The sequence below is a fragment of the Lycorma delicatula genome, chromosome 5 (assembly GCF_047948215.1).
Source record: "Lycorma delicatula isolate Av1 chromosome 5, ASM4794821v1, whole genome shotgun sequence".
In the NCBI taxonomy this organism is placed as follows: domain Eukaryota; kingdom Metazoa; phylum Arthropoda; class Insecta; order Hemiptera; family Fulgoridae; genus Lycorma; species Lycorma delicatula.
This window is the reverse complement of record NC_134459.1, coordinates 94,084,887-94,100,936: the sequence shown is the minus strand read 5'-3', so window position 1 is coordinate 94,100,936 and position 16,050 is coordinate 94,084,887. Positions and strand designations below refer to the sequence as shown.

At 28.5% G+C, this 16,050-nt stretch overlaps 1 protein-coding gene across 1 annotated transcript; it reads right to left on the bottom strand.

Annotated features, from left to right (window-relative positions):
* Positions 1 to 276: 276 nt before the first annotated feature.
* On the bottom strand, positions 277 to 14,432 carry TrpRS (Tryptophanyl-tRNA synthetase). The gene is made up of 7 exons (XM_075366661.1): positions 14,233 to 14,432; positions 13,018 to 13,246; positions 10,391 to 10,573; positions 8,170 to 8,380; positions 7,071 to 7,244; positions 5,121 to 5,261; positions 277 to 506 (listed from the first exon to the last, which is right to left on the bottom strand). The coding sequence occupies exons 1-7, from the start codon at positions 14,369 to 14,371 to the stop codon at positions 330 to 332; spliced, it is 1,254 nt and encodes a 417-aa protein (XP_075222776.1). The 5' UTR covers positions 14,372 to 14,432; the 3' UTR covers positions 277 to 329.
* Positions 14,433 to 16,050: the final 1,618 nt, after the last annotated feature.

Here is a 16,050-nt window from a genome sequence, read left to right as displayed (position 1 = left end):
AACAACAGTTAAAGTTAAAAAAAAAAGACTTTACGGCAAATTTTGAGGTAGAAGTAGAACTATACAAAAATGTGTTTAGGAAATTCACACATATGAAAATTCACAAAACACACACATACACACACACACACACACATATATATATAATAAAGTTTACATTATGCACACTATAAAGCGTATTTAAGTATTTAATTTATCATGTATTAACTTCAGATTTTATGTAATTAATAAAAAAATAAATTACAAAAAAGAATTGTGAAAAGGAAAATAAAAAAATAATACACATCATTTTATTTAAAATAAATATAACATTTTATATTTAATGTAAATCATTTATTTGTTTTATCTGTAAAATTGAAATTAAGTTTCCTAGGTGTCATAACTCTTTTAACTACTTCATCAGTTATAGTTGCTCTTCGCTTCTGATGTTCGGCAATTATTGGTTGTACTCTTTCAATGAGCATCTTCTTAAGCTCTCCAGTTAACAAAGCACCACTTTCATAATCCTGTAAAGAATTTATATTTTTTAATAGGATGTTAGATAATATATAACATCAGATTTAAAATTACAATTTATAGCTTTTTATTATTATTACTGTATCAGAAGTTATTTTAAACTAAATCTGAATTAAATTAAAAAACTTCATTGGAAGGTTCCAATCAAACAAAATTAAGTTGAAAAAATACATTAACCCTTTGCGCTCATTTAGTCCCTTTAAGAAAGTGTCTCAGAAGTCATATGGCCACTGTGAACAGATCTGGCATTTTCTCTACCGCCTTGGATTTTTTTCACAGTCGCATACCTCCCACATCGTATGGCCACTGGGAGTGGCCCGAACAAAATCCTGTGAACACTTGCACAGCCACTGTAAGTGGCCATGGCATTTGTAAATTATTTCAATGTAAATATTGTTTTACATTGGTCGCTAGGTCCTGGTAAAACAAAGGATTGTTTTGTATGCAGTGACAGAAGTGCTAGTAGGTCAGGGAAATGTACCAAATATATGTGTAAAATGTACACTGCACAACCTGGATTGTGCAATGGACAATGCTTCAAACAGTACCACACAGCCAAAAGACTCATTGAATAAAACACTAAACAACAGCTGTTTTATAAATTTTTTGTTTTTTATTCAATTGTTATTCATGTAATATAATTTTTTTTCATCGGCCTCATGCAATTCTAAACTCATTATCTGTATTTTACTCTGTCAATAAACCAAAACTATTGTTATTATTCCAGCTTTGTTTTTCTATTTATCTTTATTCATATAATATGATGCATAATGTTTTTGTGGGGCCTAAAAAATTACACAATACTATGTTTCTTATTTATATTCGTATTTTATTTTATTGTATTGTACTGTATTTTAAGATTGTAAATAAAAAAGAACTTGTTTACAAAAATCATTGCATTTCTTTTTCTGTAAATGCTCTTTCAATATCTTCATTTCAGGTAACAGTTGAGAAAATAATTCTGAGCTATTGACAGCTGGTGGTCAATATGGCAGCCATGCAGTGGCAAACAAGTGAGCAGCCACTCACAATGGCCATATGACTTGAGAGAACTGTGAATGTGGAACTTATTACTAGTGGTTCAGGAATGGTGAGTGGCCACTGACAGTGGCCTGTTGAGTACAGAGGATAAGGATTAAAACTGTAAGAATAACATGAAAACAAGTATAAGATATATACACATCACAGTTCACAGGCCACTTAAACAGTAGTGGGCCAAAAATTGGCAATTTCAGGTGCATCCTTTTGTTGCTTCCAAGCAGTTCCTTCTGTATGCATTTGGCTGGGCACAGAGATACCGAAGTAAATGGGTTGTAGTCTGTGTGTTGCCATAGTTGCATGCAACAGAGTCCATGGTGAAACCCCACCTTTGTAACTTCGTGCTGCATCTAGACACCTGAGTGCAGCTTATTCAGAGATCTCCAAGTTGCCCAATTCTCTTTGCCTCCAGGGGTAGTTCTTCACTGGGTGTTTTCCATCCATGAGATGTGCACCCCTTGCAAGCCACAAAGTAAGTCACACTTGCTTCGGTTTTCCTGCAAGTTCCTCAGTGGTCGTCAGGAAACTCTTTCTTCAAGCCATGGCTGTGCTGGTTCATAACCGTACAAAGAATCAGCTTGGGATGCTAAAGCCTTGAACATCTCCGTATAAGCTGCTACTTTGCATCGGATATCAGGTAAAGCAATGCCAGACAAACAATACACCTTCTACAAAGATGAGGGTCATAAACAGTCTGTGATGATGCGCATGTTTTGTTCAATGCCACATCTATTTCCTTGGTATGGCAGGCCAGTATGTACCATACTGGCCAGACATACTCTGCTGCTAAGCAACAAAGAGGTGAGGGCTGATGTTCTCACTGTGTCTGGCTTTGCTCCCCAGGTTTTCCAGTCCACCTCATTTGTTCCTTGCAGCCACTTTGTTCATGGAGTTCAAATTACGTTTCCTGTAAGTGAGGGTGCGATCTAAGGTGACCATGAGATATCTTGGAGTTCCATAGTGTGCCAGCTGGGTCCTTCCCATATGATTTTCAAACTTCTGGCTGCCTGTCTGTTCTTCAGCTGGAAGACACAGGTCTGGGTTTTGGCAGGATTTGGCTTGAGCTGATTTTCCTTGTAGTCGATTGTATGACACAACTGAGGTCATGTTCCATGTTCCGTGACTGAAATTATTAATACTGGATCATGTACTGATCATTTTTATGTATAAAGCAATATACAAGATCCACTTGTAAAAATAAACACGTACGTTAGTTTTTTTAAACACTTTTTTTAAACACTTTTTTAACTATTACTATTCACTTTTTTAAAAATTGATATCAATACATTATATTACTCTGAAATTGATGAATGTTGCACATTTATCCATGTTAAAACATTAAAAAACAAAGCAAAAAGTGAAAAATCGTTAGATATTCAAAACAAAAATGTTCCAGAGATAGCTACTAATAAATTAATTTAAAAAGATAGTTAAGGTTATATTACATTATCAACAAAAAAAAGGTAAAAAACATAAAGCCAAGATAAGCCTATAAGTGGATTATTCCTAGTATAGTAAAATCATGTAAATATAAAATTTTATATAATATGTGGCAAAAAGAACCATACAATATAATGGTTTTATTAAAATCTATGAAAAATAGCTTGGCATTTATTACAAATTTAAAATTATTATAAAATTTATTATTATTTAAAATTATTATAAATTGAACAATGGAGAATCTATAATTGCTATCTTCCTTGACTTAGCCGCATTCGATACAGTCAACCACAAAATTACTTTTTCAAAAGTTGTACGACTGTGGTATAAGAGGAATTGCACTGAATTTACTGAAAAGTTATTTATAGAAAAGATCACAATACACAAAAAATGATAAATACATAAGTTCAAAATTAACAACTACTGATCTACCTCAGAGGACAATTATTGGCTCTTTCTGTTTGAGTTGTACATTAACTAACGATCTGATAGATTTATTAGACAATGATTCAATAGTATTGCATGTTGACGAAATTGGTTTAAGCTCTGGAAAAAGTTGGAAAGAAACTAGACAAAAAATGAATACAAAATTAGATATTGTCTACAAATGGATATCTTACAAAAACAGTTTTCATACCATTCAGCATACAAAAAGAATTGGTACCAGATAACAATAATAATTTCATTGAAAACCAAATTATAAAAAGAGTTGAAAATAATAAGTATTTAGAAATACACTTAGCTTCTAATATGAAATGTAATAGTCATGCACTGAGTATGAAAATAAAAAGCTGGCTTGTGTAAGGCAGACAGTAGCTGTGCAAGATGTTATATTACTCTTTCTCGTAACATTAGGCTCATTTAGAAACTGAGTATTCTGCCATATAGTGTGTTTAACTATTTTCATAAATAGCAAAAATTCTTTCTACAATTAAAATTTATTCTCATTTTGTTTCATTTCAGAAAATAATTTCTTTAAAAATATTTAGCACACATAAATATTTCTTACTGTACACAGTACAAAAATAAATAATTTATAATTGAATTAATAATTATTACACTCCATCCATCAAGTGAGTCATAAAATGAATGAACACTTTATACTAATAAATACTATAAAAATATTTCTTTTGTTATATTTATATCCACTGGATGTAATGGTTACTTTTATTGTTGATAATATTTATAATAAACATCATCATTAAATAATGGGCCTACACCCTACAAATTATAATAATCTATTAGCAGCTTATTCGTTTAATACGTATTCATAGAATAGCTACGTAATTTTTTTCACATTGCTGATAATATTCTATACTAATGTTTACTTTTCATTTTCAATAAATTGATTTAGTTCAATTCTTGGCATGACCTGATGCAAATTTTATAGTTGTTTACTTCTATAATGTGTGGCATGTTAGTTACTGTGTTGTGTGCATTAATGAATTCATGTTTTTTGTTAGAGAATTTTTTTTTCAGTGGCAGAATTTAAATCCAAAGTTAAGAATAAAAAGCTCCATAGTCAAGCTCATCAAATAGTTAATACACTTTACAAAGAAAGAACCTATAAAGTTTCTTTATCTATTTTTACTTTGAACATTTCCTCCATAACTCATTTTTATATAAAAAAAATGGTTTTCTTAACCTTTTTTCAACAATTAAATTATGGTACAGTAAATAAAAAAAATCCCTACTATAATAGTTATAGCTTGATAGCTGTAATTATTGATAGCTTATACTGTTTATAAGCTATCAAGTAATTCATAAGCTAATGAGATTTTTATCAATTTAAACTTCATAATCAGAAAAAAATTGGAAAAAATTTTAATAAAACTGTGAATGATAAATTTTACACTAATATACAGTCTGGACATTTTAACACAAAGAAAACTATTAACTAAAAAGAATTACAGAAACAAAACAAAAACACTAAGAAAATATTATAGTATTTAGATTAAAACACAAGTGACAAACTTCAGCAAATAGTGAAACAAAAAGTGAAAATAGCCATTATTGGTGGTGAATAAAAAATCATGAACTTAACTTGATTTAAAATTAAATGGCATTGAATAATTCAAACAAATTCAATTTTAATAAAGATGTATCATTTAGTACAATTAACATACTTCTTTGATTTTATGAAGTTTATCATCATCTTCTAGAAAAAATGTAAGATACTGATATGAAATATCGACGGAACAATCACCACCTAGTTCACGATGTTCTTCAATAGTTGCTTTACCACCAGAAAAAGCATGTTTGTTTATCTGAAAGAAAATAAATGCATAATGATATATTACTTAATTTATTGCAAAAATAAAACAAACTTACAATAAATAAAACCAATTTACAATTTTTTTTTAATAAAAAATAATATGTTAAATATTATAAAATGAGTTTAATATGTTAAAATGAGTAGAAAATAATAATAAAAATAAGAATTTGATAAACAGAAGATCAAATGCTGGAAGCATATCCTTAGTTCTACACAGTCCACCTTGTCCAATGCTTTACATTGTCATCATTGTTAAGTTAGCTTTAATTTTTTTTATTTTAAAATAAAATTTTTTGTGATAACAAATCTAACAAAATTTTATAATTGACTTACTTCATATTTAATCGTCTGTGAATAGCTACAGTAAATGGAGGCTGCTGTTTACCTACTGGGGGTCAGCTGATGTTAATTTTCTTTTAGATTAGGTAGACATGCATTTAAATGTAGTCAAGAAATGTGTTGGATGTAAATTGCATTTGTTCATTTAGCATATTGTAGTATTTTTCTGTTTATATCTTTCATAGTGTTCAAGGGTGTTAAGATTGGTATCCTATTTGTATGTGAAGAGTATCAAAGTTAGTCAATGTTGGTGGAATTTGTGATTTGTGTCTATAAGAATACAGGCAATGTTGACTCTAAGTTGCTGGGAGGTCATTTAAGTGTTCATTGTGTCTTTGTCTGAAACTATACCCTGCTTAACAATCAGAACAATTAATTTACACATTCCATAAAGGTTTTTTGATTGGGTTAATATGTTATGATTTGGTTTGCCTAGTCAACAGCATGCAGTTTCAACCACTGAATAGTTAAAAATTAACCTCCGACAACCATCTCAGACACATATCTACATTGACAAAAACCATAATACTCTATAAAGAGACAAAAAAGACATCTAAACACAACTGTATATAAAGAAATATCTAACAACAGAAAAATATACAATGACAATATACTAAATAACAAACACAATTTAAATCTAATACACTGTTAAAATATGTTCTAAATATTTGTTTGCTTAATTAAAAAAAAACTTCCAGAAGTAAAATCAGTTGACGCAATGTGAGAACAACAGCGCCAGTAACTAGAGATTTACTGTCCAGTTGAAACAGGAGCAAAGACAACTAAAAGCATTTTGAAGTAAATTATTGAAAAGACTTTATTTTACAAAATTTGGTTTGATTTATCAATATAGAAATTTATGTTTTTAAATTACTTTCACTGCTGACAATCATAAACAAAAAAATAATTTTGTCCACTTCTTTTAACCTATGGAAAGTTAACTGCAGTTGGAAGCAGGTATGGTAGGTAGCTAAAGTTGTGTGGTCCAGTGTACAATACATGTTTGCTATAAATCTATCATTTGGCAACTTTTATCAGATCTTGTTGACAAAATTTATTTATGTATTTTTAAAATAATATTGTGAATAAAAATACCAACTGCTGTTCTTTCTATTCTTAACACTATCTGAGCAATGTAACAATACATATTGTTGGTATTATAAGGAATTTTCATCAACAGTGTTTTTATATTCATATTTTCAGAAATAAGGTTGCAAGTTTTATACATTCAATTTGTATTTACATTATTTATTAATTTTAAATTAAATCATAAAGCCTTGGCATGACCTATCAGTAGATTATGTATGATGTAAAGAAACTTTATGCTTAAATATCTGGTATAAGGTACCATGCAGTGACAGCATGTAAATTAAATAAAACATCATTATAGACCATCTCAGAAAGCATGATTTAAAATTAAACACAAAAATGTTATCCTTAAAATACAACAAAAATTTATTACTTTGTTTTTTATTTGCTTTGGAGTATCAGTAAGGAAAATAGCAGTATTTTCATCACTTGCAGACATCTTTGTTTTCGCTCCTTGTAAAGCTGGAATGAATGAAGAATGCAATAATGCTGGTTTATGATAACCAAGTCTTGGTGCTACATCTCTTGTCATCCGAAAATACGGGTCCTATAATTCAATTTAAGAAAATAAATACAAAAAAAAAATAAATTTACAAATTTTAAAGCAAAGTATGACAAAATTTAATTAACTGTAAAACTTACATCTATCTGTTTAAAACATTTCCTAAGCTAAACAGTCCTATTATTGTCTTTTACTTTAGGTTCCCAGTACAAACAGTTTTTTCTCACTGAAAGCAAATCACCTATTTCAGGCTTGGCCTCACTGACATTTGTTTCTGTCAATTTTTTTTTTTTTTTACAGAATGGAAAGAAAAAGAACATATGGAAGAAGAATTTGACAACATAGAATAAGGGGTAAAGAAAAAGAGGAAATACGATTGATAGATAAAAAATGAGTCAATATTAATCAGCTAATGTTTTTATAATAGTAATAGTTCTGTACAATTTAACTCCACTTTAATTCCACGAGTTTATACTTTATGACATAAATGTTGCTGGGTTCTCCGTACTAGGCTTCTCTAGATAAAAGTTTACGCTTAGAAACTTAAGTTAGTCTAGATAATAGTTTAGTAGAAATTTTAAAAGTTACAACTTATAATAAAACAAAATTATATCAAAGTTGGATGGTGAATAATGAGAATAAAATATAATAATGAATAAATTAAAGTTATACCTTGAACAAACAAAAGCTTCTATCACAAGTGGTATATGGTTGATACCACTTCCAAAGTTCATTAACTCAACTATAACAGAAGAAAGTAACCACCATTAGAGATGGGCAGAATGAAGTGTGATCCATTTCATAGCAATATTTAACAACTCTTCACAGATATTTAAATCTGAGACTTCTCAAAGGCAATAACTTGTAATTATGCTAGTAACACTTCAAATAATAATTCACAGAAAGATATTTTATTTGACCAAAAATCAAAACTTACTAAATTTAATAACATGAATTGTATCAATCTTACCTGATCAATAGCACATGGTATCAAACAAGGAATATTTGCATTGCCAAATATAAAAGGAAATGATGTTGAAAATGCAGGTGCAGCTTGAATTGCTGGGAATGATATTTTACCAATAACATCGCTGTCACCAAAACCAAATATACCTTTAACTTGGTTAAATGTGACACACTTCTGAACTCTCACAACATTTTGATAAAACTCTGGACACTGGCTGTAACATATTTTTTTTTAATAATGGTCATTACAATAAGTAACAATTATAGTTTAAAATAAGTTTAGTTTAAAAAGGTGTAGTCTAAAAATATTATTTAACTTATCTTCATTTATTTTAAATATAATTATACCCAGGTAAATAGTTTAGAGAATAAACTCTTAAGTGAAATTCAGAAGCTTAAAAATTTTTCTGATTTTTACTTCCTTGTACGAAGAAGTAAAAATCAGAAATTCTATATACACACACAAATAATAGAATATACAAAGTATATTTTTCACGATTAGTTAATTAGTTTTCAAAAATTCATAAAAATTTAGGAGTAAGTATATTACCATTAACATTATTTATTGTATAACTGCTAACATATACCTACAGATAAAAAAATAATTCAGACTGTGTATGCCATCTCTGCCTCTTGAAAAAAATTACCAAAGTGAAATTTCACTGTTATTTATTTCAACTTTATTGGTAATTTTCTCATAGAAAGAAATGAGATAGATAAATAAACCACTAGACCAATCTTTTACATTGAGAAAATATGAATAAATTGCTTTTTGTTTCATCCTCCCAGGACATTTTTAGTGTTTTAGTTTTCCGTAAACACTTACAATCACAAAAATAGGTGTGCGCACTGTAACAAAAAATGGCCACCACAAGTAAACTGCTTAAATAAAAAATTTGAAAAAAATAGTTTTAAGGTCCTGAGACATGTAGGAAACAAGTGGGTAAGTTTCAATTTTTTTTGAATTGGTCAAGCAACCACCCTTGGGTTACTTCAAACGAATTGACCCTATTAATAATTATTAATCTCTGATTGTAAATTTTTATTTACAATAAATAATAATTCAGTAATAACAATAAAAAACAAAAAAGATATGAAAAAAATCAGAAGTTATTGGTGAAATAAAATTTTATGTTCTTTTCATTTTAATTCAAAAGTTTTTGCAGAGGTTAATAATTATAAACATATTTAAATTAAAAAAAAAAAGTTTAAAAATTTAAGTATATGAAGTCAGATTCAAACCGATGTGTCCATGGTTACGGATCCAACACGTTCTCACTAACACCACTTAACTAGTTGAGTGATGTGAAACAAAATTAACATATAAAATGCTGATATGGACACCACAAAAATATGTGATGATGCAATGTGTTGTCCACCACAATGCAATTGTGTAACTATCCACTTTATTAAAGAATCAGAGGATCGTATCTCAATTTCGAATGAAATAAGTTTAAATGAAATGTAACAAAAAATATATATATGTAATTAAATAAGCATACAAGAAAGTCATGTAGTGTACATATCAGATTTTTTTAAAAATAAAATTATACTACTGTGTAACATTTAGCAAATAGGATACATATAAAAGTTGTACATGTGTCCATATTATTGACATAAAGAAAAAACCACAATTCACTGATTTTCATTCACTTTATTACTATAAGAAAAACCCAGATTGAGTCTCAGCAAGAGCAACAGTAACTTAAAATCATCATTATTAATAGGAGAAAGAAATAATCAGAACATTTTAAAACAGTTTATTTGTACACAATGCTGGAAACATGCAGAAAATAACAAACAGTATGAGTGACTCTAAGCCATCACAATCTAACATGATGCAACCTACCTGTGTTGGGATGGATCGACTCTCACACTTCAACTGTCGAACTAAATTAGTTAATACATAAAAGAATTACCATTATCTATATTTATACAATCATTATAGATAGTAAGTTAACATGTTTTATTTAGCAAAACAATACCACTACTGTACTGTTACCATTCTACTTAACATTAAGAAATTTTTAAAATGAAACTATCAGAAAACCTTTTAACAACAGATTACTTGTCTCACTGCCTCATAAAATGTTAAACAATGCAACATGATACTATGAACTGACAAGGCAAAGTATTTTCACCTAATCATTTAAAATAATATAAAAATTAATGCCCTGCAGCATAATTATATTAATTCCAAAAAGATCAGGTTAGTGAGAACTTACCCCATAAATGTTAAATCAGAAAATATAAAAGTTTTATTTTCATCAAAACCACATGCCAATATATCTTTAGCATTTTCAAATGCTAATTTCTTAGCTTCTTCTAATTTTAAATCTTTCCACAAAAATTTTTCATCATCCGTTAATTGTATCACTAGTGGAACATCGAATACTTCCTGCAACCATCTGTAAAATGTAAATAAATAAAATGCAGTATATTTATCATATTATTAAACAAAACTCTCTACTTTAAAATAAACTGAATATAATAACAACAAAATCAACATAATCATACAAAATATTTTTTAATCCCAATCAAATATCAACAAATCATAATGAAAATATGGATCTAAGGCTAGATCCAGATTTTGTCATATACCAGATATTATCTAGAATCTACAAAAAAATCTATATGAAGGTTTTAAGACCTTCATTTTTCAAGAGTAGTTGGGCTGAAAAGAAGAATGAATTAGCCAGCATGTATAGTTATTATTTTAGCTAATCATATAATATAATATAATATAATATAATATAATATATTATATTACTAAAATAGTTACTATTTTATTTGAAAACTATCCATTTCTTATGATAAACCAAATTAAATTCATTTTAAATTAGTTACTTTAAAACTTACATAATACTTTCAGTAGCCCTTGTGTCATCTTAGGTGACTGACTTGTCACTCTTCATAAGAATTATAATAATGGTGCATAGTTGAAAAACATCTGTTTAAAATAAATTTGGTTTGGTCTGTCATCAAAAATTAATAGTTTAGTTTATTTTCATGTTTAAAGAGCATTTAAATTAAACGAACTTGAAAGTTGATTAAATAATAAAATTAATTAAAGCTAATTATGCTATTTTTGTTTTCAAATTCAGCATAATTAAAAATTAAAATTACCATCAGCAAGAACTCAATGGAGTTTTTTCTTTAAGTTCAACTTCAGCATCAGAAATAAGAAACATCTTTACCCAAAAAGCAATGATAAATGTATATAATCAAACATATAAGGATACAGTACATATAATCCAAAGTATGAATAATAAGATAGCAGTTCTTTTAATACTAAAAAAATTAAAAAACCTCAAACTTACTTATATGCTATGTGTAACTGAATACATGAAAATTTACATCAATTTTTTATAACAAGAAAAATGAAAACATAAATGATTATTATCAATTTAAAAATAAATGTAGAAAATTGAGTGAAAATTAATAAATTTAACAAAACCTCACTACAGAATAGAGAAAAATGATTAATGTAATTCTCAAAAAAAAAAAAAAAAAAACAGTATATTAACTGGATTCTTACTTCTGTGAACAGTATATCTCATTCATTTTTACACAATTTAACAAATTGAGTTTTACAATGAAATTGTACTAAAAAGTGGAAATTAATATAAAGTACAAAACGGAATAGTTTTTTATCCAATTTGGAAGGTATGCAAAAAATAATCTTAATATATTAGCAATACTGTAAGTACTATTTTTAGAGAAACAGGCATCACTGATATGACAACGGAGGACACAATTCCACTGTAATACATAGTTTTTTCAACAAGAATTTTAAACTGCAGAATATACAATAAATATATTATAACCAGTTAATATTAACACAGTAAAGAGAACCTGAATGTAGTTGATTTTGTGCATAACTATTTAATAATCAGGCCTGCTCCCAAAAAAGCTACAATAGCTTTCATTCAGTAGCCATTTTGAAAAAAAAATTTTACAAAAATTCATTTTATATAACTTATTCTGTGTAACGCCAAGAGAAACTTACAGTAAAATCTTATAAAAATCAAAAAATTTTATCACAAACACGTAATCAAATGAAATTCTACAAACAATGCCTTACATAATTAAGTCTGACATAATCTTTCTTATGACTGTGATACTTATACACAACTAGAATTCTAGTAGCTTTAATTGCTTTCTCTGAAAGTAACAATGTTCATTACAGAATAAAGGTTCAGACTATTCTCTGTTTATGGGGTGACCAGAGCGAAAGTGTCACCAGTGGGACAAAATATCATCTCTATTTAATGGGCTTAATGATCTGCAACAGTATATTTGGCTCACAGAAAGTGGCAGCACTTTGCTCCTCATTTTTTGCAATATGCCTGACATGAGGTATTGGTTATAACACAGAACCTAAGCTACTTTTGAAGTTGACCGGTGTCCCCTACAACCATTTTCATACAAATCATACAAAATACACTATTTGGATAGAAGGACAACTGATAATGTTGTAATAATATCCAAATAATAATAATCCATAATACATAATACATGCTGTAATTGTTGCATGGAAAATTTCATACATCAAATGGACCTTTTGGAATTTTTCGGTGGATTACTAAATGGCCAGACAGATGGTAAAACATGAGCCTACTCACTTTATGACTTAAAAAAATGAATAATTTCAATAACAACAGCAATAAAAAATTAAGTTTAATCAATAGATTACGAGAATGAAGTTTCTGATTTTTATTAAAATGGCTTTTGTTCTAAAACCAAAAAAGAGTGCTAACAAATGAATGAGAAAAAATAAGCTGACTATAATGCATTCAATTATTTTTTTAAATGTAATTTTCTTATAACTTATGGTATAATAAATAATTACTTTGTAAATAAGAATGGAATTAAATGGCCTATGTGCATTGTATCTGAAGAAGGCCCTCTTCCAGTATAAAGGTAAAATGACTTGCCTTCTTCTCTCATTTTCAAAATATTATGCATATCACGATGCGAGAAAAATATCTGCCGCTTCAGAAGGTGATGTAGTGGTTGATTTAAAACTTTTTCCCATTTAGTTAACAACTCACCATCTATCTTTGAGCTTCCAAACCTCTCTGAAAATAATCATTATATCATATATAGAAATGACAACCAAAATCAAAATTAAACTAAAGATCTTTTGTAACTGCAACATATAATTTGAATCTACCTATCTACAAGTAAAAAAATGAAAAAGATACATATTCTAATGAACCCTAATTAGTTTAAAAAAAAAAAAAAATATATATATATATATATATAGTATGCTTTCTATAAAATAATGCAAAATTTTTGGTATAAGCTTAATTTAACATTAATTAATGATGCAGAGAATGTAATGCCCACATGTGTGGTACATCTTCGGTTATTTCATGATTAAATTAATAATATGTCATAATTAATGTAATATAAACACATCCATACAATAATTCAATATTATATCAAGTGTACATACTACTACATAAAGTACATTATGTATCCAAAACTCATCTTTCTTACATTTCTCTACAGAAAATAACAATTTAATGCTTAACTATGTCAGTTAAAAGAAATTTTAGTTTCTCCAAGATCTCATCTGACAGCTCAGATGCTGAGTGATAACACATAAAAAACAGGAACTTAGCCAAAAAAATTCTCAGAATTTAAAATAAAAAAGTGTCAGTTACAAATAATGAATCAAATGACATTACGGATACACAATCTATGTTATTAATAAAAAAGAAGTTTCTAATATTTTTAATATTCGCTGAAAACTAAGTGCTAGTTATTACGTATTTAAAAAAAGGGGCATGATTAATTTATATATTCATTTATAAATGATATCTGTAAAGTAAAATTAAAATTATGAAAATAACAGAACGTTAGCAAGTAATGTCGGCACATGTCTTTACTGTCACTTTATATGTTACGCAACGAAAGATGAGATTGCACATACTTGTAAGAACCTGCCTCAATCATACCCATAATCTAATATAAGTATATATTCAACATCTAAAGATTTCTATCATCGAAAAATGTATATGCACGTATAATTTTACTATAATGTTAAATGATCAAGTACTTATTAATTTGTCGTAATCAACACCAGTTTGCGACTTGCTAGTTACGTTCCAAGGATCAACGAAATCATCTTCTTCCTCTCCATTTTCATTATTTTCTATTTTCAGCTCATTAACTGAATTTGAAATTTGAGTTTCCATATTAATTAATCTACCTACTATATCTTTGTTTTAACCTAACACTACTGCCTCTAGAGACCTATTCGATAAATATCGAATTAATCTCCTAACTTGTTCGATATTTCGAAACTTATCGACATGTCTTGCAGGTATTATATATACATATATCGAAATAACAGTCATCCATAATCTAAACTTCGGTGTCACTTTGAAGTACCCGCTCGTGAAAAGGTGATTGAAGAATTCTGAAAATTAACTTCTTTTTAATAAACTGATGTAAGAAATTAAACCGTTCTAAATAGTGATAAAGTGCCCTTTCATTTCTTCTTTATTTTGAGGTCAGCGCTAAATAAAAAGTTAGTTGTTTGCGGACGCTTCTGATTTACTGCCCACTTTTAAAATAAATTATTTAACAGGACAGTTCATTTTTTAAATTCGGTTAAATTATTGTAAATAAGTAATTATAAAATCAGATATCAGTGACATAAACGCTTCTTCTGATATAAATCAACTTTCTGTTTTCTAAAATCTCTTAACAGTTTTATATAAATGTACAAACAGCTTTCATACAAAAATTTAATATAATGATATAAAATTGAATTCTATGCTTTTTAAATGTAGATTAATGAACTGATAAATGAAATGGTAAAATGGAATAGTAGTTTATGATGCATATCTACAAGTGAAATGAAATTTTTTGTTTCTCTTATCATATCTTTATGGTATATATCATTATATATAACACAAAGTGTTCAGAAGTGGAAAGAGAAATGAACATTGGTAAAATAGACGGAGCATACAGGAAAGTTAAGGAAAATTTTGGGGTTTTTTTTTTTTTTTTTTTGTCTTCAGTCATTTGACTGGTTTGATGCAGCTCTCCAAGATTCCCTATCTAGTGCTAGTCGTTTCATTTCAGTATACCCTCTACATCCTACATCCCTAACAATTTGTTTTACATATTCCAAACGTGGCCTTCCTACACAATTTTTCCCTTCTACCTGTCCTTCCAATATTAAAGCGACTATTCCAGGATGCCTTAGTATGTGGCCTATAAGTCTGTCTCTTCTTTTAACTATATTTTTCCAAATGCTTCTTTCTTCATCTATTTGCTGCAATACCTCTTCATTTGTCACTTTATCCACCCATCTGATTTTTAACATTCTCCTGTAGCACAACATTTCAAAAGCTTCTAATCTTTTCTTCTCAGATACTCCGATTGTCCAAGTTTCACTTCCATATAAAGCGACACTCCAAACATACACTTTCAAAAAACTTTTCCTGACATTTAAATTAATTTTTGATGTAAACAAATTATATTTCTTACTGAAGGCTCGTTTAGCTTGTGCTATTCGGCATTTTATATCGCTCCTGCTTCGTCCATCTTTAGTAATTCTACTTCCCAAATAACAAAATTCTTCTACCTCCATAATCTTTACTCCTCCTATTTTCACATTCAGCGTTCCATCTTTGTTATTTCTACTACATTTCATTACTTTTGTTTTGTTCTTGTTTATTTTCATGCGATAGTTCTTGCGTAGGACTTCATCTATGCCGTTCATTGTTTCTTCTAAATCCTTTTTACTCTCGGCTAGAATTACTATATCATCAGCAAATCGTAGCATCTTTATCTTTTCACCTTGTACTGTTACTCCGAATCTAAATTGTTCTTTAACATCATTAACTGCTAGTTCCATGTAAAG